General features: G+C 34.2%; 1 protein-coding gene across 12 annotated transcripts in view; it reads left to right on the plus strand.

The window, feature by feature from the left end:
- RALYL (RALY RNA binding protein like) overlaps positions 1-26,443 on the plus strand; it is a 900,595-nt gene that overhangs the window by 649,037 nt on the left and 225,115 nt on the right. For all 12 annotated transcript variants that reach the window (XM_032610288.1, XM_032610292.1, XM_032610297.1 and 9 more), the window contains one exon: positions 23,382-23,457. In XM_032610288.1, the coding sequence (XP_032466179.1) occupies positions 23,382-23,457 (76 nt within the window). The remainder of the gene's footprint in view (positions 1-23,381; positions 23,458-26,443) is intronic.

The following is a 26,443-nucleotide window of genomic DNA, read 5'->3' on the forward strand; positions in this document are numbered from 1 at the left end:
TTTCTTGAAATGGAATCTGCATCCTGGTAAAGATGTTGTGAAGACTATTGAAATGACAATAAATGACTTAGAATATTACATAAACTTGATGAAGCATCAACTAGTTTTGAGAGGACTGACTCCAATTTTGAAAGCAGTTCTACAATGGGTAAAATGCTAGCAAACAGCATTGCATGCTACAGGAAGAGTCAATCAATGCAGCAAACTTCACTGTCATCTTATTTTCAGAAATTCCCACAGCCACCCCACCCTTCAGCAAACACCACCCTTGTCAGTCAGCAGCCATCAATATCAAGCCAAGTAAAAAGATTACTACTCACTGAAGGCTCAAATGATGGCTAACATTTTTTACCAATAAAGTATTTTTAATTAAGGAATGTACATTTTTTAGCCATAATGCTATTACACACTTAATAAACTATAGTGTAGTATAAACATAAATTTTATATACCCTTGGAAACCAAAAAATTCATGTGACTCACTTTATTGTGATAATCTGCTTTATTGTGGTAGTCTGGAACTGAACCCACATTATCTCCAAAACATGCTGTACCATAAACTTAGAGAATTAAAACAATACAAATTTATTATCTTGGAGTTCTGTAGGTCGGAAATCCAGCACAGGTCTTACTGGGCAAAAATAAAGGTGTCAGCTGGGTGGTATTCTTTTCTGGAGACTTGTGGGGAAAATCTGTCTCCTTGTCTTTTCTAGCTTCTTAAGGCTTCCCACATCCCTTTGCTAATGGTCCCATTCTTCCATCTCCAAAGCCAACAATAGTGGGTTGGGTCCTTTTCACCCTGTGTCACTCTGACCTTCCTTTCTTTTTACTTCTTTCATATTTAAGGATCGTTGTGATTACACTGGGCCCACCCAGATAATATAGGATAAACTTTCTATTTTAAAGTCATTTAATTCCCCTTTGCTATGTAATGTAACACATTCACAGGTTCTGGGACTTAGGAAATGCATGCCTTCGGGGGACTATTATTCAGCTTACTACATGTTTGAAAGAATTTGTGGACATGTTTTTTAAGCTACTACAGTAATCAATCACTATCAGATAATGTTCCTAGAATCTGTCTCCTCCCCAAATACGTGCACTCAATATCCTCTCCCTTAAAAATATTCATCAGAAGCTAATAAGCACTAACCCATGTAGCAAGCTGCCTGCACTAGTCATTCAATATCCAACAGAGATAAACTTCCTTACCTTTCTTTTTCTCAAGCATTTGTTGTTGCCAAGAGCAATAGGATAAAATTTCTACACTTAAAGCAGGAACAGGTAATTGGGTGTAGTTTGAGGAATGTACCTCTGGATTCAGAAAGAATCTAGTTTAAATGTGGGTTCTGTCAGAATACTAGCTGTGTAGCTTTATGCAAGTTACTTGTCTCTCTTGCCTAAGGTTTAACTACCTGTAAAATGGTGAATACAATATTGAATATTGCATAGATATTGTGCAGGTTAGTTTATAATTCAGAAATTTATTAGTTATTTAGTCTTCTCCATTGTCAAAAATCTAGTATATTTTTATAAAATGGCTACTATTAACCCCACTACATATCTGTGATATTAAATTTTTCTAGTGCCCATAAGTCACTAATAAATAATATTTCTTTAAAGCCATATTCTAGACTTTTCACCAATTATTTGTAATTCTGAGCCCCTGAGACAAGTACAATACCTAACTCACACATCAAGAATTCCTTTTGAGGAAAAAATTGAAATTAGGAACTATCATACAATCCAGAAATTCCACTTCTGGGTAGTTATCCAAAAGAAATAAAAATGCTAACTCGAAAAGATATCTGTACCCCTATTTCATTGCAGCATTTTTATAGTTGCCAATATGTGAAACAACCTTAGTGTCCATCAGTGGATGAATGGATAAAGAAAATTATATATATATATATATATATATATATATATATATATATATATATACAATGGAAGATTATTCAACCATAAAAAGAAGGAAATTCTGCCATCTGTGAAAACACAGATGGATTTTGAGGGCATTATGCTCAGTGAAATATGTCAGACAGAGAAAGACAAGTAGCATATGATATGTGGAAACTAAAAAAGCAAAGAAATGAAAAAAACAAAAACAATAACAAAACCAAGCTCATAGATACAGATAACAGATTGCTGGTTGTCAGAAGTGAGGGGAGTGAAGGGTATGCGAAGTAGGCAATGGTGGTCAAAAGGTACAAACTTCCAATTATAAAATAAATAATTCATGAGGATTTAATGCACAGCATGGTGGCTATAGTTAATAATGTTGTATTGTGTACTTGAAAGTTGCTAAGAGAGAAGATCTTAAAAGTTTTCATCATAAGAAAAAGCAATTTGTAAGTATTTGTGGTGATAGATGTTAATTAAACTTATTGTGATGATCCTGTTGCAATATATGCATATATAAAATCAATATACTGTACACTTGAAACTAATATATTGTTATATGTGACTTATATATCAATTAAAAATAATTTTAATTTTTTCTATTTTTAAGGTAAAATTGGTATATAACACTATATAAGTTTCAGGTATACAACATTGTGATTAGACATGTGTGTTCATTATAGAGTGATCATCACCCAAAGTCTAGTTACCAGCCATCTTCATACACTGGACTCCTTTCAACTATTTTGCTTACCCCCTGCTCCACTTCTCCCTCCAGTAACCACTAACCTGTCCTCTGTGTCTATGAGTTTGTTTTTGTAACTTTTTTTATTCACTTTTTTTCAGACTCCATATATGAGTGAAATCATATGGTTTTTGTCTTTCACCTTCTTATTTATTTCACTTAATGTGATACCATCAAGGTCCACCCATGTTGTCAAAAATGGCAAGATTTTATTCTTTCTTATGGCTAAGAAGTATTCCATTGTGTATATACACCACATCTTCTTTATCCATTTATACATCAATGGACACTTAGGCTGTTTTCATATCTTGGCTATTATAAATAAAGCTGCTATGAATATTGGGGTGCATATATCTTTTCAAATTAGAGTTTTTGTATTCTTCAGATAAATACCCAGAAGTGGAATAGCTGGATCATATGGTGGTTCTATTCTTAACTTCTGGAGGAATCTCCATACAGTTTTCCATAGTGGCTGCACTGATTTACATTTCCACCAACACTGTCCTACAGTTCACCTTTCTCCACATCCTCTCCAACACTTGCTATTTCCTAGCTTTTGAAGATAGTGAGGTGGTATCTCCTTGTGGTTTTGATTTGCATTTCTCTAGTAATTAGTAACGTTGGACATCTTTTCATGTGTCTGTTGACCATCTATACATGTTCTTTTGAAAAACATCTATTCAGATCCTCTGCCCATTTTTAAATCTGTTAAGTTGTATGGGTTCTTTATATATTTTGGATATTAACCTCTTGTCAGATATGTGATTAGCAAATATCTTCTCCCATTCAGTAGGTTGCCTTTTCATTTTGGTGATGATTTCCCTTACTGTTCAGAAGCTTTTCATGTGATGTACACCCATTTGTTTATTTTTGCTTTTCTTACCCTTGCCTTTGGAATCTGATCCACAAAAACGTTGCTAACATTGATGTCATGGGGGTTACCCCATATGTTTTCTTCTAGAATTTTTATGGTTTCAGGTCTTACATTCAAGTCTTTAATTCATTTACAGTTGATATTTTTGTGTGGTGTAAGATAGTGGCTTAGTCTTATTATTTTGCATGTGGCTGTCCAGTTTTCCCAACACCATTTTTTTGAAGAGTCTGTCCTTTCTCCATTGCATGCATGTCCTTGATCCTTTGTCCTAAGTTGATTGTCTGTATATTGTGAGTTTCTTTCTTGGATCTCAATTCTGATCTATTGACCTATGTGCCTGTTTTTATGACAATACCTTACTGTTTTGATTACTATAGATTTATAGTGTAGTTTGAAATCAGGGAGGATGATACCTCCAGATTTTTTCTTCTTTCTCAAGATTGTTTTGGCTATTCAGGATCTTTTGTGGTTCTATACATGTTTTAGAATCATTTGTTCTAGTTCTGTGAAAAATGCCATTGGAATTTTGAAAAGGATTGCACTGAATCTGTAGATTGTTTTGAGTTGTATGGACATTTTAACAATATTAATTCTTCCTATCCATGAGCACAGAATATCTTTCCATTTATTTGTATTTTCTTCATCAGTGTCTTATAGTTTTCAGAGTACAGGTCTTTCACCTACTTGGTTAATTTAATTCCTAGCTACTTTATTATTTCTGATGCAATTGTAAATGGTACTATTTTCTCAATTTCACTTTCTGATAGTTTGTTATTAGTGTATAGAAATGCCACTGATTTTTGTAGATTGGTTTTGTATTCTACAACTTTACTGATTTCATTTATTAATTCTAACAGGTTTTTTTTTTTTTTTTGGTGGAATCTTTAGGGTTCTAGCAGTTTTTTGATGGATTCTTTAGGGTTTTCTATATAAAACATCATGCTATCTGCTGGTAGTGATAGTTTTCCTTCTTTTTGATTTGGATGGCTTTCATTTGTTTTTCTTGCATAAATACTATGGCTAGGACTTCCAAAAACATGTTGAATAAATGTAACAAGTGTGGGCATCCCTGTCTTGTTCCTGATCTTAGAGGAGAAGTTTTCAACTTTTCACCATTGAGTATGATGTTAGCTGTGGGTTTATTATATATAATCTCCATTATATGGAGATACATTCCCTGTACACCCATTTTGTTGAGACTTTTTATCATGAATGGGTGTTGAATTTTGTCAAATGATTTTCCTGCATCTATTGAGATGATCATAAGAGTTTTATCTTTTGTCTTGTTAATACAGTGTATCACATTGACTGATTTGGGGATTTTGAACTATCTTTGTATCCCTGGAATAAATCTCACTTGATTATGTTTTATGACCCTTTTAATGTGTTGTTGAATTCAGTTTGCTAATATTTTGTTGAAGATTTTTGCATCTGTGTTCATTAAACACATTTTTATTTAGGTGCCCTTGTCCAGTTTTAGTATCAGGGTAATGCTGGCTTCATAAAATGAGTTTGGAAATATTCTCCTCTCTTCCGTCCTTTGGAAGAGTTTGAAAAGAATAGGTATTGGGCTTCCCTGGTGGCGCAGTGGTTGAGAGTCCGCCTGCCGATGCAGGGGACACGGGTTCGTGCCCCGGTCTGGGAGGATCCCACATGCCGCGGAGCGGCTGGGCCCGTGAGCCATGGCCGCTGAGCCTGCGCGTCCGGAGCCTGTCCTCCGCAACGGGAGAGGCCACAACAGTGAGAGGCCCGCGTAACGCATAAAAAAAAAAAAAAAAAAAAAAAAAAAAAAAAAATCTTGAAAGAATAGGTATTAATTTTTTTTTCAATTTTTGGTAGAATTCAGCAATGAAACCATCTGGTTCACTCTAATCTTTATTATTTCCTTCTTTCTACAGACTTTAGGCTTTGTTCTTTTTTTTCCCTAGTTTCTTTAGGTATGAAGTTAGATTGTTTATTTCAGATTTTTCTTGTTTCTTGAGGTAGGCTTTAATTGTAATGAGCTTCCTTCTTAGAACAACTTATGCTGAATGTCATAGATTTTGGATATTGAATGTTTTCATTTATCTCTATGTATTTTTTAAATTTCTTCTTTGATTTCTTTGATAACCCATTGATTGTTCAGTAGTAAGTTGTTTAATCTCCACATATTTGCACATTTTCCAGTTTTCTTTTTATACCTGATTTGTAGTTTTTATATACTATTGTAGTTGAAGAAGATGCTTGATAGAATTTGAATCTTCTTAAATTTATTGAGACTTTTTTTTGTGGCCTAACATGTGGTGTATCCTGGAGAATGTTCCATGTGCACTTGAGGAGAATGTATACTCTGCCACTTTAGGATAGAATGTTCTGATTATAACTATTAAGTCAATATGCTTTAATATGTCATCCAAGGTCTGTGTTTCCTTATTATTTTCTGTCTGGTTGATTTATCCATTGTTGTAAGTGGGATGTTAAAGACCCCTGCTATTATTGTATTGCTGTCAATTTCTCCCTTTAGGGCCATCAATATTTGCTTTGTATATTTCAGCGCTCCTGTGGTGAGTGCATATATATTTATATATTTAAAATGTTATATTTTATTTGCTGGATTACTCCATCATCAATAATGTAATACTTTTCTTGTCCATTATTACTGTGTTTGTTTTAAAGTCTATTTGTCTAATATGAGTATAGCTACACCAGCCTTCTTTTTGTTTCCATTTAAGTGGAATAGATTTCTCCATCCCTTCATGTTCAGTCTGTATGTCCTTACTTCTGAAGTGAGTCTCTTTTCAGCAGCATATAGTTGGTTCTTGCTTTTTTCTTTCTCTTTTTTTATCAGACACTCTACATCTTTTTATTGGAGAGTTTAGTCCATTTACATTTAAAATAATTACTGACATTTTGTTTATATTTGCTGTCTGTTTTTATAGTTCCTCCTGTTTCTTTCTTCTCTCTCTCTTGTGGTTTGATGGCTTTCTTCATTGTTCTGTTTAGATTCCTTTCTCATTTTCTTTTGTGTATTTACTCTGAGCTTTTGCTTTGTATACATATAACATCCTATGTATATAATAGTATGTTTTAAATTGATAGTAATTTAAATTTAAGCATATTCCAAAAGTTTACATTTTCACTCCCCCCTCATGTTTTATATTTTTGATGTCACATTTTATGTCTTTTTATTTTATGCATTGTTAGCTAATTATTGTAGTTTTAATTTTACTATTTTTGTCTTTTAACCTTCATACCTACTTTATCATTGATTGATACACCATCTTTACTATAATATCCAGTGAGATTTTTTCTTTTGTATGTTTTCTTGATATTAATTATGTCATTTCTTTTCAGCCCAAAGAAGTCCCTTTAACATTTCTTGTAGGGCCAGTTTAGTGGGGATGTATTGGTTGACCAAAAGGTTTTTTTGGTTTTTCCATAAGGTGTTATGGAAAAACCCAAATTAACTTTTTGGCCAACACAATACTTCTTCATTTTTTTATGATCTGGGGAAAACTCTTGATCTTTTCTTCAATTCTGAATGATAACCTTGCCAGGTAGAGAATTCTTGGAAGTTTTTTCCTTTCATGATATTGAATATGTCATGCCACTCTCTTCTGGCCTGAAAAGTTTCTGTTGAAAAATCTAATAGCCTTACCTTGTATGTAAAAAGTTGTTTTTCTCTTGCTGCTTTCAAGATCTTCTCTTTATCTTTAGTTTTTCCAATTTTAAGTGTAATGCATCTTGGTGTAGATCTCTTTGGGTTCATTCTATTTGTAAATTTTTGAGCTTCCTGCACCTGAGTATCTGTATCCTTCCTCAGATTAGGGAAGTTTTCAGTCATTGTTTCTTCAGATAGGATTGCTGGCCCTTTCTCTCTCTCTTCTCCTTCTGGGACCCCTATAATGCGGATGTTATTCCACTTGACGTTATACCAAAATCCCTTAAAGAATTTTAACTTTTTTAAAGTCTTTTTTTCTTTTTGCTTCTCTGTCTGAGTGATTTCCATTGCTTTGTCTTCAGGCTCAATGACACATTCTTCTGCTTCTTCGAGTCTGCTGTTGAATCCCTCTAGTATACTTTTAAGTTTAGCTATCATATGCTTCAGTTCTGTAACTTCTGTTTGGAACTTTCTTAAATTTTCTGTCTCTTTGTTAAAAACCTCACCATGCTTTTCATTCTTTATTTGAATTCTGTGAGCATCTTTATGACCATTACTTTAAAGTCTATAATCAGGTTAATTGCTTATCTCCATTTTATTAATATCTTTTTCTGAAATTTTGTCTTGTTCTTTTGTTCAAAATATATTCCTCTGTCTCCTAATTTTGCCTGATTCTCTGTGTTTGTTTCTGTGTATAAGATGAAATTGCTGTGTCTCCCAGTCTTGAAGGAACAGTCATTCAAAGACTGGGAGTGTGTTTTGGTCTGTCTGTGCAGTGCCTTGGTGATGGTCACCTGACAAGACCTGTCTCTGTGATTGTTTCAGTCTCTTGGGGTTCAGAAATGCCAGGAATTCAAGGGCATCCTTTGTGTGGGGTGTGCACACCTTCCAGATCTGGTGGCACTGGGGCTGCAGTAAAACAGTTCTGGGTCTGGGTGAGCCCACCCCCTAGGTCTGGTGAGGCAGGGCCTACTGTGAATGGGCACAAGTCTGGGGCAAGCCTGTCCACCAGGTCTGGTGGTAAAAATAATTTCTTTTGAGGAATCACATGTTTTCCTGGCTTCCCATTTTATGGGCAATTTCTAGCCATAATAATTATTCTGAAGGCTTTTTAATAACAATATTTTATTCATAACTTTTAATAGGCCATAAGCTAATTTGTTTATGTGCATTTAGATGTTTATTTTAAAATTAAAATCCTTATTTTTGACTACTAAATGAAAACTGTTAGACTGATGGCATTATAAGTGAGTGGCATTTTAAATTTAGTTTAAAAATTCAACATTGAAAATAAAATTATGTGAGTTCTGTCATAATATGAATACAACTTTAGGTAGAACACAGCATGGTGGTAAAAATAATGTTCTTAGTAAATTAGGATACATATGAAGCAGAAATGTACCTGGAGCTGGTTATGTTATATACATAATTCATAATTGCATCAGTCAAGCTGTGATATCTACTAATTTATACAAACTGAGCTGTAAGTATCACATTTTATAAACATTTTTAGGTCTACACAGTCAGAAAACAACATTAAAAGATTTTGGTGATGAATTTTATTTTGAACTAAAAAGACAACATAAGTATGTTATCACATAAACTCTCTTTGCTACCTATCATCAATTGAATTTTAGAAATGTTTGAGCCTTTGAAGAATTACTTTGCAAGTCCTCTAAATTTTGCTTACATTTTACTCAAAATTAGCTGGAAATCTCTAATAAAAGTGTTCAACAAAGTTCAAATTTTGAAGTTTTTAAAGATTTTCAATTATTAAAAGCAAATCTCACAAATGAAAAGGAAAAATTCTTACAGAAGCAAGGACTAGAGTAAATAAATTAAACAATGTAAGTTATAAAGGTATACAAGATTTAATTTTGATTTTTCTATGATAATACTTTGAAATAACTCAACTGTAGGGAAAAACCCTTTGATGGAGCTTCTATTTATAATTAAATAGTTGTATTTAGTGAAATTGAGAATCCCTGTTGTTATATGGCATCTACATTTGCTGAGACAGTCAAAAGGATGTTAAGATGTTTTGGACAAGTTTTATCTTATAAAAATATGTCAATAAAAGTACTCTGTTGAATAGAAGTAAAAAGACAGTACCTATGAAAATGTTTGGGCTAATATATTTACACATATCAATGTAAATATAGAATTGAGAATATTTTCCACTTATAATTATCTCTGATCTTATTTTCCTCAGCACCTATAAAAGTATTTTCTCAATTAAACTATTATATTTGCAAAGCAGAATCATTTGAAAGTGTCAATAATTTCAAAACTATTAAAGGTAAAATGCAATTTTGGGGACCTCCCTGGCGGCCCAGCGGTTAAGACTTCGCCTTCCAGTGCAGGGGTTGCAGGTTCGATCCCTGGTCAGGGAGCTAAGATCCCACATGCCTCGCAGCCAAAAAAAAAACCAGAACATAAAAGCGGAAGCAATATTGTAACAAATTCAATAAAGCCTTTTAAAAAAAAAAAAAAAATGCAATTTTGAAGATCTGAGAAATTCTATGAAAATTTTTAAATAGAATAATTGAAAAAAAATTTTACAGAAAAATGTAAGTGACAAATAAAATGATCAAAGTAACATGGGAAATTACTCAGTTATGTTATTTTTATTTCAGATAATAAACCTAAATTTGTGTTAGTTTTGCTTTATTCTAAACATATTTATTAAAAGAATTTTTAAAAATCATTTTTGATTGCCAGTCTTTTTTTAAACCAGTGCTATAGTAAGCCAACTTGTTGATCAATTACATTTTCAAAATTATACAATTTTAATAATTTTATTTCCATGTTCACACTCAAAAATGACCAATTTAGATACTAAATTGTATGGTCACTCTAACTATAACCTTTTATGACTACTTTTTACCTTCAACAGCCATGTTGAGTCCTGAAATTTCAGATAATACATTCACTAATTCATTGTATTAAGTCATTCATGCATTCGACAAACACTTATTAAGCCCCATCTATTAGCCAAATATTCTAAGTTCTTTGAATATATTTGTGAACAAAACAGACAAAGATCCCTGACTCATGGAGCAAACATTTTACCATGGGGGTGGGGGGTGGTTCATCTAGCAACAAACAATAGACATAATAAGTAATAAATTGTATCACATATTTGCAGAGGATAAATACATTGGAAAACAAAAATGAAAGTAGGGTAATGGGGATTCTGAATGTGAGAAGTGTAGGGAAATGAAATGTCACAACATTAAACAGGTAAGAAAGGTAACATTTAAGCAAAGATTTGAAGGGATTCGGGGAGTTCACCATGGGATTATCTACAGGGAGAGGAAGCTGGGATAGAGGAAGCAGCTAAAGCAAAGAGCAAGGATGTACCTGACCTGCTTGAAAAACAACAAGGAGACCAGTATAGCTGGAGAAGAGAATCCTGGGGAGTGTAGTGGAATATGAGGTGTGGACGGCAAGAGAGGGAATTAGGTTGGATAGAGGGAGAGTAAGATACAGGTGGAATATTTTTTTTTGCAATATCACTTTTTGTTTTCTTTTTACTGTCTTCTTTACAAAAGTATAAGCACCATGAAGAGGGTACTTTTTCTCTTGTCAGCATCTATGTAACCTAGGCTTACCGTAGTGCTTTACCCTATAAATGAGTGAGATCCCATTTTTGTTGTCTAGAAAAGTATTGTTTATGAGTTACTCCTAGAACTACATGATTTAAAAAATGCTCAAACTTGACTAACCTATAACAATTTTTAGTGAAACTGATGGAAGTACAGGCATCAGAGTATATTTTAATCTAAATTGCCTTCAAAAATAAATCATGACAATATAACAAATTAAAAATATATTTTGATACATATGGCAAAAAAAATTTATGCTTCAATGTGAACTTTCTGAAAATTGAAGAAAATGATATCAATATACATAGAAGAAAACCATCGTATAATGGCTCAGTAAATGTACTTAACTTCCAATAACAAAAATGGAAATATTCTTGGTGGGGGAAGAAAATTGAAGGTAGAATGTATGTTTAAATACCTGTGAACTGAGGATATATAAAAGGACTGAAGAAACGTAAATACTTTATCAATGACTTTTAAGCCAGGAACAGAAATAATGATTGAGAACTAGACTTAGAGTTAGAAAAGAGAGTCCTTTCCAAGCTGTGCTATCAAATGGTCATATGGTCTGGGTAAACCACTCTATCCTTCATGCCTAAACTTTTTTATAATAAAAGGACATGCTTGCCTCTTAAAAAAAAAGAAAATCTATAATTTATTGTGCTGGTGTGGCTGTTTTGTTTTGGTTGTTTACTCTCGTGAGGAGTGACAAGTCATTTTAGTATTATGAAAATTTGCTCAGCTTCTGATCAGAAGCCCTGGATTCCAACTTCACTTCTGCTACGATACGCGGGCCTCTCACTGTTGTGGCCTCTCCTGTTGCGGAGCACAGGCTCCGGATGCGCAGGCTCAGCAGCCATGGCTCACGGGCCCAGCCACTCCGCGGCATGTGGGATCTTCCCGGACCGGGGCATGAACCTGTGTCCCCTGCATCGGCAGGCGGACTCTCAACCACTGTGCCACCAGGGAAGCCCAAAAGTCTTTTAATCCTTTCCAAAATTTCCGTTCATTTAGAATTGTATTCACTATCTGTTCTCACACTTAAGATCAGTGATGTATAGGCAACAATCTGAATCAGAAGCATACAGAGTTGGTAAGGATGCCATAATGTCACGAAATATCTTTTTACAAAACCTTCCTGTTGGTGGTAGAACATTCGAAGAAATAATGCAGAACACTGATGTTTATACTATAATATGATCCACAAAATTATTTTTGCGGTTTCATTGTCTGATAAGGGCAACACATCACAAAGCATTTAGTAAAAGCCATCTGATATAAGGAATTCCAGTTCTGCAAAAGGGTATGTATTTTCCAAGAATCTCCTTGGGATGATACTGATTTCCTTCCAGGTGGAATACTTTTATCCTCTAAATATTTTTTTTCTTAATAATATCAAGATTTTTTTTATCTGATTAAATCTCATATGTTCTTTTATCTTAGCTTGGCTTTGTTATTCAATATCAGATAAACCATATCTTTCTGGTTTTTGATGAAGGACCTTAGATTCTTTGTATTAGCTTGATTTCTTGCTCTGTCTTTCATGTTTGCATTCTCAATCAAAGAGTTCTTTGAAATTGTGTTTTCTCATGGAATTTTAACAGTAAGATTTAATATAATGGATTTCTACTTTATACGTGCTCATGGAGACTTTATGAAAGATTCATCTTTTTATTTTAATAAATGAAATTATGAAATATTTTGGTGTTTTGCCAATAAATTATGTCTTGCCAAAAGCAATAGATTTAATTTTAATTGAAAAGTCAAACTTTATCTATAGGACAAGATGTTTGGAGTGAGAACTCCTGAGCTCAGAGTCTTGGCACCACTACTTATTAGCTAAGTTACTTTGTGCAAAAACTCATACTTTCTCAACTTCAATTTGTATAAGTGGGAATTGACAATAGGACCCATGGCCCAAGATTATTGTGATGATTATTTTTTAATGTATGTGAAAATGTGATCAACTGTTAAATGATACACAAATACTAGCAATTACTATCATCATCAAAGATGAGGTTAGAGTAGCATTATTACATTCTAAACCTTTAGACAAGCATTTTTCAAGTTTCTTCCCTAAAGCCACTGTTTTTATGCTCAGAATTCTTATTATGCTCTTTTCAAAACAGTTAAAAAATAAAGTTCTTAAAAGATAATTGAAGGAAGGGATTTAAGCTAAATGTATTATATAGCCATGTGTCTCAAACTTCAATGTGCATAGCAATCACCCGGGTGTCCTGTTAAAATGCAGATTCTGATTCATTAGATCTGGGAGGAAACCTGGATTCTGCATTTCTAACAGCTTCCTACATGATACAGATAGATGCTGATTGTCTGCCAACCAAACTTTGAGTATCAGATTTGTATACTACTCTCCACATAAAATGCTTTTAACTACCTAACATTAGCTTTGGCATTTCATCATATTTATGAATTATAAAATGCATATCACTGTAGCATTGGTGTTTTAAACACTGAATACAAAGCCACCACAAAAAGGACCTGAGAAAATAAGTTCATATATACACATATGGAAAGAGAGACATTAGAAAAGGAAGAAAACAAAAAGAAGCAATACTCAAATCTTGGGGTCTACTTTACTTCACTGATTGAGATCTGAGCTCCTAAAGAAGTTGATAATCTAGACTCTCTGTTCATTGAATTTTATTTTCCTTACAGAATATTTTTTCCCCAAGTATGAAACTAAATAAACTCTTGGGATACAAAGAAATCAATAGTGTTAAGTCTATGAATTTATAATGAACATATGGCTAAGATTATTTTTCACTAGGTATTTTTATATTAATTATCATAACAGTTGTCTCCACTATTGATGTCAATAGATCATTAGATGTATTTATAAAATTGTTAATCAAGGTTCTAAATATATTCATGATGCTGCTGGAACATTTATCCAAATTTTGTATTTTATTCATTTGGTTTCTAGAGGTTTTATCTCTTAATAAAACATGTTGCTCTTCATTTTTACCTTTGTGGAGATTTGTAGAGATGGTCGTGGAATATAAAAATGCATTCTTCAAAAAATTTATCCAAGATTATATGAGATAAAATGATAGAAAAAAATCATCCAAGTTGAAAGTTTTAAGAATTAAGTAAATTCCAGTTTGATGATTGTTACCATTTGGTTTTTGCTTTACACCTGTTTGAAAATATGTTTGTGTTTTCTGCTAAATTACTTTAAACTAGACGTTTATTAAACACACACCAAAGCCACAAAGTTTCATCTAGTTTCATGGCTACTTATGCCTCAAGGCAAATCAAAGGTATTTTTACAATCAGCTAATGGAAGTTTCAATGGGAACAACAAAGTTAAACAAAAAAAAAGAACAGAAGTAAGCTGAGGGTTTTGCAGAGTTTGCTGATAGATGTGGTTTTATGAAACTGCTAACATTATAACTGGTGTTTTGGGAGAAAACCACTTCATTTACCAACAATGGACACTTAACGGCATTCTCAGCAATAGAAGACAGGGCAGCACGTTCACAAAGTACAAAGTCTACATCTTTATTGTGGCATTCACCACATTTACTATGGTTAGCTGCAGGTTTACCTTTCTCTGCGATATCCTGGGAACAGAAACAGCATTTATATCTATTTACCCAATACTTAGCACAGTATCTGGCACATTCTGTACGTTCAGTAATTATTTGATCAATGAAAGTGAATGATTTGTATCATCTCTATTTTCTTTGTAATATAACCATTATGTAATAGACATAAATAAAAATGGGCATTCAAGTATATATGTCCAATTTTTTTACTTCAGTTTCTATTGGGAAAAAAATCTGTTTGGATCTAAATAAGTCACATGCAATGATCAGACTTACCAGTTAATTAGTAATAAGTTCAAGTTTCCATTTTTGTTTGTCCTTGCAGACCAAGCCTGGAAGCATTACAGTATTTTCTGGTAACAAATGGGAATCTGGCCAACCAGTGATCTTTGCATTAGCATTCTAATAACCAGAGGCCAGTGTGCCACAGAACTAATTTATGAAACTACATCCAAAGGCTCATTAAAATTGTCACAATTCAGTGACTGCCCAGTGAAATTAGACTACAGTTTCATTCCCATTAACAGAGAATATTTTAACATACTATTAAGGACATATTTCAAGTGGTGAAACTAGCTTTGATTCTGTAAAGGGAAAAACAACAAAATTAGAAAGCCATTTACTTTTGTGCAAAATTGGTTCCACTCTCAGATTTAGGCTTAAAATGCTTCAAATGGTCATATTTTAGAACATATACTTGCCTCTCCAAGTCTGGTGCATTTTTCTCTTAGAGTAAAAGCACTTCTGGGCAGCTCTATCAAACCACAGGGTTGTGAACCTACATGGCCAAGAAATCTCAAGCAGCTCAGTTGAAAGTCAAATGTGTCTCCCCCACTGCTGCCAGACAAATCTCCCTGCAGCATTTCTTTAATCATACATCTTCCTCCATGATGCCAAAACTCCTGGGGACTCAGAATATATTAATTTACAGGCTGCTTTCCACAGCCAAATCAGATTTAAGTGGCATAAAAAATGTGGCATCCAAAGTCTGGTTAAGAGCAATGAGATAGTAGGAAAAGTTCTAGAACATGAGTCTGGTGCAGCTCCGGTCCAACTCTCAATCATCTCTTGCAGGGCAGGGGCAGGGTATCCCCTCTCCTACTAGTTCAGTGCCTCGCACATGGGTTGTACTCAGTAATAAAGACTGCTGTAGTGAAATGAGCTGATGATATTATTATAAAAGCCATTTAATTTCTCAGTATCACAAACATCTATATACATGACATGGGAATAATGATCCCTGTTCTACTTATTTCACAGGATTGTTCTCAGGATCCAAGCTAATAATAACTGCAAAAGCACTTTTTAGTGGTATGGTACTTATAGTAGGATAATGTATGGTTTTATGCATTAACTTGTCAAACATAACAGCCTATTTTCTTTATTTCCTGAATTTTTATTCAATGGAACAGTAATGAATCCCTAGATCTTCCAAATGTGAAGGATAAAAGACTGAATGACTTTTCCTGGCAGTCTATATGCCATAGCTGAATTATTTAAACTTTTATTTAAACCGGGGGAAGGAAACAAAACAAAAAACTCCCAAGAATAAAGGTATCATTTTTAATTAATTTATTTAGAAAAATATTTCTTTTCATTTGTTTCTCCATCTAAAAAATAACACTGGTAATGTGGACGACTTATTATACTGTAAGTTAGATGTCACTTCAATATCAAGGCTAAATTTCTCTAGAAATAAGAGAATATTCCAAATTGAAAACATGGCAAAGAAATAAATGTGAAATATTTTTCTAAACATTTCACGGTATCTCATAAACCAGTGTTCTGGGGGCACTCTGTTTTGCTGGATGTTAACAGGTGTGCTATCCAAAAAATACTCGCTTTCTCTCTTTTATATATATATATATATATATATATATATATATATATATATGAAAGCATTTGCGTTAAACATAACTGAATGTTTCTGTTTTCAGAATCTTTTCTTTTAATATGCATTACAAATACCTGAGAAAGGGATACATTATTGCATTTTTACCAGATTTATTTTACCGTGACTTATTTATTTGGCAACATTCTTATTAACACCTTCTAAAACATTGTTTAGATAAATATCACTTTAGGAAATGTTCTGACAAAGTGTGTTTGGCTGGACACACTACAACTCATGCAAGGACACACCTTCTGGCTTGTATGAATTTAGTTAACTGATGGATCCCTTGAGCACCTACTGTATCAACAGCCCTCTGCAGGATGTTAACTAAAGGGCATAAGATGTTGAGTGAAGTTATGACTGCCTTTTAGAAGTCCAAAGTCAAAGGGAAAAAACACTCAGTAGTCAGTGCTGTGGGAACAATGTAATGAAGTAAAATGGCAGTGCAAAGAGGGAGAGTCACGTCTGTTTGGGTGTAGAATTGGAGGTATCTTCCCAAGAGTCAAAAGCACAAAATGATTGAATGCTTTTACTATCATCTTTAGTAGTACCCTAACAAGAATTGGTCAAATAAATATATTTGCATGTGTTGGGTATCCTTTTCAAGGGTGATGTTTTGGAACAGTACCTGTCTCCACTTGCCTCATCTCATTTACCTCAAATCAGAATAGGTTCAGCTCCTTGACTTTTTCAGTTCTGTGACTTTATAGTTATTTCTATCATGGTATTGACTTCACTTATTTAGTTTAAAAATAAAGAAGAAAAGAAAATTGATTAAATTTTAGAGCATTTAATATACTTTAAGTAATTTACTATGAAAAGGTAGCTAGTAGCCCAACAGGATATTTTTCAATTATTTGAATCTGAAATTTAATATTAGAAGGATAATTTGAGTACATTTTAATTTTTTCTTCATACTTTTCCATGCTCACTTGAAATATTGAAACTTCAAAATAGATACAGGGTCTGTCCTATAAGCCTCATGGTTGGTTCTTACAGAGGCTCATAATGTCATATGAGAAAATGCAAATACCTCATCTCCCTCCATATGGAGGTCTGCTGTCTCCAGTCATCTCCTAGTCATGGGTAAAGCTTTAGCTCCCTTCTGCTGTATTCCTATGCCTGGACAGAGTTGGGGGAGTCCCTCTACACAGGTGTGATGTCTAGTGAACCTGTTACCAACCAGGGTTCTTGACCTCCTTAATCAATAGAATGTGATCAGAGGCCAGACAGGAAATTCAGGCAAAGCTTTGGTGGGCATACTTCGCTTGCTTGCTCGCTTGCCCGGGGTGGGGTCAGGCGAGCTGCTTACTTATATGGGATGAAGGTAGGGGTGTGTCCAGGGTTCAGGCCACAAGGGTGGCTTCGGGGGGGGGGTGCCCACTCCTTTCTTTATGTTGTGTTCAAGGGCACGTGCAGTACCCTGCTTTTGCTCCTGATGCCCTGCTTTTGCTTCTGGCTCTCCAGAAGTGGCAGTTGGTCTTTTTGGTCTTTTTGGTCTCTTTGTGTCTTGTTGTCCAGAATTTGCCCCAATTGTGCTTGCACACAGTTATTTTTAGTCTCTTATAGTTTCTTTGTATTTTGTTGCTTGAGGAGACATTTGTCCAGGTACAAATATTGCAGCACTGCAGCAAAGGGTCCCAGCTCCCAGCCTGTCTCAGACCCAAACAGAAACTCTTCAAGAGACTTCTTTCTAATGGTGCTTATCTAATTTTACCAACCCCCTCTATGAGAATATGATTCTAATACTCAAATAACAGAGTCCACCAGCTTGGTATATAGGTACATCTATAGGCATTTCTGCATAACAAGTAGGAATTTAACTAGGATTTTTTTGGTCCATCTCAAAAGAATTTACTAAGAATGATTAAACTTACATCCTTTCTTGAGGATAGTATAAGATTTCTAAATATTAGTATTAAGTATGAATCTGTATGCAAACTCAGGAATTTGAGAAATAACACTTTATATTTTGTATCTCAACATTTTACTCCAAAGTCCCTATCTTGTGAGAGTGGCAGAAAATTCAACCTTGGTCATTCTTCCTCTTGTCTTGCCTGTGGGTGCCTTGCACAGTGCCAGGACAATCAGGGAAGAAAGTCTCAGGAGGCCTCTCTGTAGCTGACCAAAAAGTTCAATGTTAAGAAGCCATTTACACTGCTTTTAGGCTTCCTTCAAGGCCAACAGCTCTTGAGATAATGAGAACCTGAGCCTTGGCTTCCAAATAAGCTGAGTTTTTCCAAAAACACAATTAAATCTTGTATTTATAAAGTTCAATACAAAGGAAATACTCATTCATCCAGACCCTGGCAACGCTTCATGTTCACTGATTAATTGAGCTCACTGCCCCCTGTCCCTTCTCCCCTGTCTACGTCCAGCCTCTCTCACCTCATCCCCGTCCACTAATACCAAGTTATAGATGATCTTCACTATAGCAGGGTAAAATATATAAATTTGCATATTTAAGCATACATTTATGCTTATATATAAACATTCAAAGAAAAATTATGCACGTGAACACTATTCAGTGTCTGTAAGGAGCAAAGGTTTTCTGCATTTTCTGTTACCTTTGAACAGATGCTGATGTCTGGAAATACTGAGTTTAGCAACTTTCCATAGAAGGCTTTCCATTGTATGTATTGGTTGTCAAACTCAGAACCACTGGCTACATATTATTTCAAAAATGGATGTTATAATACTTGTATTGATAGACTTAAATCTCAAGTTTTTTTATTTACTTAGAATATTTTTATATTTTCAGTTCAAAAGTAATGGAGTCTAAGCTAGAGACACACATATTGTGTCATGATATTTCATGGACATGTACTCTCTAGCATCACTGTGAAGCTTATAAAAATAATAGAAATCTTCATTTGTTTCACTCACTTTTTTTGTTCCAGCTCTATCATATCTGAAAGGTTTAGACAGCCTAGATCTTGGTTGGGCCCTATTCCAAATTATACAAGAGTCAGTGTCTTTATAATTCATTCTCAGGACTGTCCTCAACTCAGAATCCAAAATAATTCCCCACTCAAATCAGATGTAAAGTTCTAATTGGAGTCTCTAACAATCTTCTCACATCCACTAATCCATCCTCCCAACTGCTCTTCTTTTCTTCTAGTTTCCCACTCACAATCTCTGCTGAAACCCTTGTTCACAAAAATCCACTGGCTCTGATCTGAATATTTATCAACACACACCTTACCATCTTTGTTACCAATATTTCTGTAATTCTTTATCAGTTACTATCAAATTAAAAAAATTGTGTATATATATTGAATTTAAATATACAAATAAAAATTAAATGTGTATATATAATTTATGTATATATATATATTTATATACAATAAAATTTGTAATGTATTTGTTATACAAAATGATGCTATACTGTAAACTTACTTTCCTACTATCCGGTTTAAGAAATAGTACATTATGATTAACTTCGAAGTCCCTCAGATGTCCTTCCCAAGTCCCACACCCTTATCTGCCCCTTTAGAGGTAACCTTCATCTTGAATTCATTGCTTATTTCTGCTTTCTTTTCTTAGTTTTATTACCTGTATTTTCATTCCTATGCAGCATATTGTTAAATTTGTATTTTTATTAGCATAAAAAGACTCAGTCTGTCAGTTTTTCCATGATATTATTTTTTGCTCAGTGTCACATTCCTTGAGATTCATCAATGCATCAGTATTGTTGCCAATGGCTCTAAGTTTCTCTCTCTCTATCTCTCTCTTTCTCTCTCTCTTCTGCTGTATAGTATTCCATTGTGTAAATATATCAAAATTCATTTACCCAGTTACCTGCCAATGGATATTTGTGTTTTTCCATGATTTTTTCCTATTTTACTGTACTGCAATAAACATTCTTGTACTTATCTTAAGGTACACACATTCAAGAGTTTCTATAGGGGCATGCCTCCTGGTTCATAGGGTTTGAGCATTTTAAGTTTATTATAAACTACCAAATTATTTTCCAAAATAGTTGTACTAATTTATGTTTATACCTGCAATGTATACATGTGTGAGTTGCTCACCAAAACCTCACCAACTCATGATATTGTCAGACTTTGTAAATTGTTGTAAATCCAGTGGGTATCAGTTGTACATCATAGTGTTTTCATTTGCACTTACCATTACTACTGAGATTGAGAGTCTTTTCATGTGTTTATTCAGCATTCATATTTCCCCTTCTATAAAGTGTCCTTACTAGTTTTTGCCCAATTTCCTATTTGGTGGTTTGTCTCTGTTTCCTATTAGATGAATGAATATATATTCCAAAAACAAATCCTTTGTCAAGGATTCCTTCATCTAATTTGTGCCTTTTCTTTTCATTTTTTTATGTGACTTTGGATGGGCAGTAATTCTTAATTTTAATGTAGTAGAATTTATCATTCTTATAGTCTAAGGCTAGTGCTTTTTATGTCTTGTTTAAGATTATCCTTCCATACTCTGATCTCATAAATATATTCTATTATATTTCCTCCTAAAATTTTTATATTTTTGCCTCTTACATTTAGGTTTTTAATCCAATAAGTAATTTATTTTTCTGTGTGATGTAAGTTAGAGGTCCAATTTCATATGTGTTGTTGCAGCCTAGCTTTTACCCCTTCATCTGCTGTGCCAGCTTTATCATAATTCAAGTATCCATATATGTGTATGTCAGTTGGGGGGTTCTGTACTCAGTTCCATTTGTTCATTTTCTTTGTACCAAAACTGTAGTCTTAATTACTACAGCTTAAAAATAAATCTTGATAAGGTAAGTTTGCCAATTTTTTTCTTATGTATATAATGGCTATTTTGATGTTTTGCTCTATCATATAAATTTTAGAATCAACTTGTCAAATTCCACACAGACACAAAAAGAGTATTTGGGGATTTTACTGAAAATACATAGAATCAATAAATCAACTTGGGGAGAAATTAAATATTATATCAAGTCTTCCAATTTATCTTCTTATGTAAGGTAACTGTAAAATCCCCATAAACAGTTTTATAATTTTCTCCATAAACATCTTTAAAATTTTGTAATGTATTTACCCTTAGTTACTTTATTTTTATGCTATATAAATGGCAAATTATATATTTAAATATGTATTGCTATGTAGCGGTATGCAATTAAATTTTGTATATTGGCTTTAACTCCAACAAACTTACTAAACTCTCTTACTAATTGTAGTAATTTGTGGATGCTTTGGAGTTTTTATGTGGACCCACATATTATCAGCAATTATGACAGTTTCATTTCTTCTTTCCCATTTCTGATGTTGTTTTCCTGTCTTACTTCACTGACTACAATATCCAGTACAATGTTATATAGAGTTGGTGATAGTGAATGCCTTTTTTTATTTTTTAACATCTTTATTAGAGTATAATTGCTTTACAATGGTGTGTTAGTTTCTGCTGTATAACAAAGTGAATCAGCTATATGTGTACATATATCCCCATATCTCCTCCCTCTTGTGTCTCCCTCCCACCCTCCCTATCCCACCCCTCTAGGTGGACATAAAGCACCTGGCTGATCTCCCTGTGCTATGTGGCTTTTAAATCCCTTGATCCTAAAGAAAATGTGCCCTGTGTCTCACTATTAACTATGCTATTTACCATGGATTTTATATAGATACTCTTTGGGAGGTGAAAGAAGTTTCCTTCCCTTCTTTTTTTTTTTTTTTTGCGGTATGTGGGCCTCTTACTGTTGTGGCCTCTCCCATTGCCGAGCACAGGCTTCGGACGCGCAGGCTCAGCGGCCATGGCTCACGGGCCCAGCCGCTCCGCAGCATGTGGGATCTTCCCGGACCGGGGGCACGCCCCTGCATCGGCAGACGGACTCTCAACCACTGCGCCACCAGGGAAGCCCTCTTCTCTTCTTAGTTAAGGATTTTCCCACATATGGATGTTGAATTAGATGAGCATATGTTTCCTATCCTTTAATGTTAAAGATGACTAACAAGAACCTACTGTATAGCACAGGGAACTCTACTCAGTACTCTATAATGACCCATATGGGAATAGAATCCAAAAAGAGTGGATATGTATATATGTATAATTGATTCATTTTACTGTACAGCCGAAACTAACATAACATTGTAAATCAACTATACACCAATAAAAATTAAATTAAAAAGAGATGACATTGTATTTCATCTAGACATTTTCGTTGGTTTTACTGATGGGTGGCTCATCCATCCCCAGACAGCATATTTAGTCCCCTGTACAAGAAATAGAACTCTGCCTTTGTCTTCTGTCAGCATAATGTCCCTCACTTCTTTCAAAGTTTTCTTGAAGTTCACCTTCTTTAGATTTTCTTTTTTTATCATCCTCTTAAAAGTTTAACTTTATTAAATCAAATTGTTTATGTCATTTCCCAAGCCTTTACCACCCAACCTCATAACAGTTTTACACATTGTTTTTAAGATTAGGATTGGTCAATTATTTGAAAATACTCTTTTGTCATGTACTTAAGCATCTTCTTGTCTTATCTTAGAGACTTTATTATAGTTTTAGTTCATGAAGACAAGAGATGTGCTCTTTATTCCTTCTGATCACGCCAGAACTCTGTAACTGCACATTCCAGTTGCTGAGTGCGTTTTGTTGTTTCCTCAGTAAAGCTGGTATACTTTACAGTTCCACCCTTCTAACACTCGGAGAAGATATCACCAAAGAAAATATAACAATTCCTCTTAGGAACAAAGCTTTATTCCACGAAAATGTTTATACAAACTGAGACGTTCCTGGCAAAACTCCAAATCAGTAAGATATCTCAATCTCTCTCTCTGTCTCTCACTCTTCCTATTTTTAGTAAGAATTCCTGATCCCCCACCTTGTTCAACATTTTTTTCATAGTATTTTTCACCTTCAGATATGTTACATAGCTTTCTTATTTGTTATGTTTGTGGTTTAATATCTATCTCTCAAGCCCCCTCCCCATAGAAGATAAGCCCCACGAGGGTATGGATCTACCCTGTTTGGTGCATGATGTATCTCAAACAGTGCCTAGCCTAGAGGAGTTGCTCAATAAATACCTGTGAATGAATGAATGGCATATAACATTTGCATGGACAAATGACAAAAATAAAAATACTTCATGATTTACTTTTCTCAAAAGGTTTAATATTTTCTTAATCAGAACTATTTTATTTTATGCTTTCAGATATCAACATGGCAGGAGAACCCAAACCATACAGACCAAAACCTGGAAATAAGAGGCCCCTTTCTGCACTTTATAGGTAAGTAAGCAAGCACTATTTTATGATATGTAGTAGTGAAAAATTCTTGCAACTTTAAAAGGCAATATAACCTATAAGGAATCAAATATTTTGAAGAACAATTCTAACTGGCATAAAGTACAACAAAATGCTGGTGGCCAACATATAAATATATCAAGCAGCATTGGCAGCGACCTTACCTAACCTTTTCATCTTTGCTTAAACAGCCCTTCTACAAGATATTCCTCTAATAAAATCTAATAAAAATCTCCCATGACTCTACCTAACAAGTGGTGGAAAGGTTAATATTTGTTAACTACTGCATGCCATGTACTACACATATTTTACATATGCTATTTAATTTAATTTTCACAGCAAGCCTGCAATGTAGATATTGCCACTCTTCATCTTACAGATCAAGAGCCTGATATGCAGTTTCTTAGAGATCTTTCCTAGGTCACACCACTGATAAGTGATGGTGCCAACACTCAAACTCATGCTTTCTGATGCCATGCCCTGAGTTCTTTCCAACAGATCACTCAGCCTCTTTGTCACAAATGACATGTTCATTTCATCTCCATTTCACCAAAAAACAAATACAATCCTTCTCATTTCTAGAGAGGCATTAACAGTTCCTTTAAACTTTCCTCATATATTTGGATCTGAGTCAACTTAACACTCTGGTATTTCTCCTCTACATGCCCCAGTTTATCAGTGTGTATGCCTATAATCTCAATTCCAGGTAGACAGAGTAGACTACACTTAGCATCTCTATTGTTCTAAATATACTTCTATTAGGTTATGGAAAATTCAGTTGATTTGGAGAAGACGTCAAGATTAACCTCATGGAAATTTTGGTTCCTTTAAAAACAGCTACTTAAAAAAAAAAATAGTGCTCTGCCACTAAGCCCTATGTCCCACTTCATGTAGCTTTGCCATTGGTTTTTGTAATCTAAGTGCTGACTTTGCATCTCTCTCTGTTAAATTCCCTTTTGTTAGACTTAGCCAATTGTTCCAGGCTATTGAGATCTCCTATCATCCAATTTATTTGGTCCTGTCCCAGATACATAATCTTCATTCTATCAGTGTCCGCCTCCAAAAGGCTAATGTAAGTGCTGAGCAAGGCCCCTTTTTTCCTGATGTCATTTGGATAAAGGAGAATTGAGTTATACATATCAAAATTGATTATATTCTGATATAGTAGAGCAAGAAGAGTGCTCAAAAGATAGCTTGGAGCTGTTTCCTTGTCTTTGTCCTCAGAAAATTAGAAAATCTCCTTTTCAGCCACTCACAGCTTCATTTCTCGAGCTATAAAATAAAAGGGTCAGAACTAGATGAGTTCTAAGGTCCTTTTCAAGCCTAATGTCCCAGGATTCTCGAATGTATGACCATCAGCGATCTTAAAAAATACATTGGAAATATATCTTAATTGCTGTTTTCACTTTGGCTGTGTACATTTATTTAATTTTAATAAAAATTTTTATATAAAATGGGAAAGCTACAGGACTTAACAATTGTTGATAATTGGTCATAAGACAGTATTTATGTTAAAGGTCAGAGATGAAGTCATCAACAAAAGGCAAATGATGCTTTCTGTACCTTGTTTGAGGTAAAGGACAATGTTGAAAAAACTGAGAAAGGCAAATAATTTTTGATCAGATTGATTTTAAAATTTATGCATAGAGCTGCAGTTAATGCAGAACATTTGAAAAGTCATAATTTCAATTATTACCAGAAGAAGCTGTCAGTGGCTTTTATTCTCATCAAATCAAAGAGCTACCACTGTCTGTGCAATGATGTTAATTTTCATATTTTCCCTGTTCTTGGAGTGTTTCGATTTTCTTACAAGAATAGAAGATTATGACAAGAAACAAATGCCTTTTTAACTGTTATTTCTCTATTACTAAGTTTTGCTGAATTGTGAATTCAGAAGAATTAGGAGCAGAAGTTTATTTAAATCTGATATATTGTATACAAATCATATTAGTGGGGAAATATTTATTTATCCTATTTTCATCTGCTTACACAAAAGAAGGCTGGGATGTTATGAAATTGCAAAACGATAACAGAGGGAACAAAAGAGAGTGAATGTGCAGCCAAGAAAGCCCTTTCATACATGTGCCCTCATTCTTACATAAGCTTAATAATAATAATACTTTACTTTTATGTAGACAAAATGTGTTTTCATAGTCATTATTCATCTGTTCACCACAGAACTCCACAGGGTTGGTATTTTGTGCCTTGCTTTATAGATGAGAAAACTAAGTTTCCAAGGCAGTAAAGGATTTGCCCGAAGAAAGGTAACAAGATTAGGAACTGAACACTGTTTTTCAGCTTTCAACTCTAAAGACCTTGCCACTTGATCACAACTCCCTGTATTTACTGCTACCATCTAAACAATACAGATCCTAAACAGCAGAGATCCTGCCCACCAAAACCAATAATCAATTATGTTTCTGTCCATGATTATCATGCCAGCAGGTGGCAAAAGAAAGCCTGCACACTGTACATAGCATAAGAACAAGAGTTACCACCAATCTGTGTGATCATAGGGCAAAGGTTTTGAGCTTCAAGTTCTTTATCTAACATAATAGTTGTACAATTTTTCTTGATACTGTAAAATGGAATAATTGAGATGAAAGCACTTAGCTCATTGTGGGGAATATAGTAGCAGCTTGAAAAGAGGTGGTTTCTGCTTTTCTATTTTTTACATCTTTGGGTCTGTTTCCTTATCTGTAAAATGAAAGAGCTGGAACAATTTCATTTGTTCATTCATTCTTTCATACAAGACATATTTATTGTGAGTCTACTATGGTCTAAGCACTAAGGTGGCTGCTCTTCTAGACAAATGGCACAGAAAATGCCAAGGCTGAAGGGCAAGAAGAGAGCATAATAAAATAAAAGTAAACTAATTTTATGGTTATAGGTAAGCTCTGATCTACCTTGTCCCCTAAACTACTATGTCCCTATATCTATTTACACTATTAGGGATGTCAGTAATCTGCTA

The sequence above is a fragment of the Phocoena sinus genome, chromosome 17 (genome assembly GCF_008692025.1).
Source record: "Phocoena sinus isolate mPhoSin1 chromosome 17, mPhoSin1.pri, whole genome shotgun sequence".
Taxonomy (NCBI): domain Eukaryota; kingdom Metazoa; phylum Chordata; class Mammalia; order Artiodactyla; family Phocoenidae; genus Phocoena; species Phocoena sinus.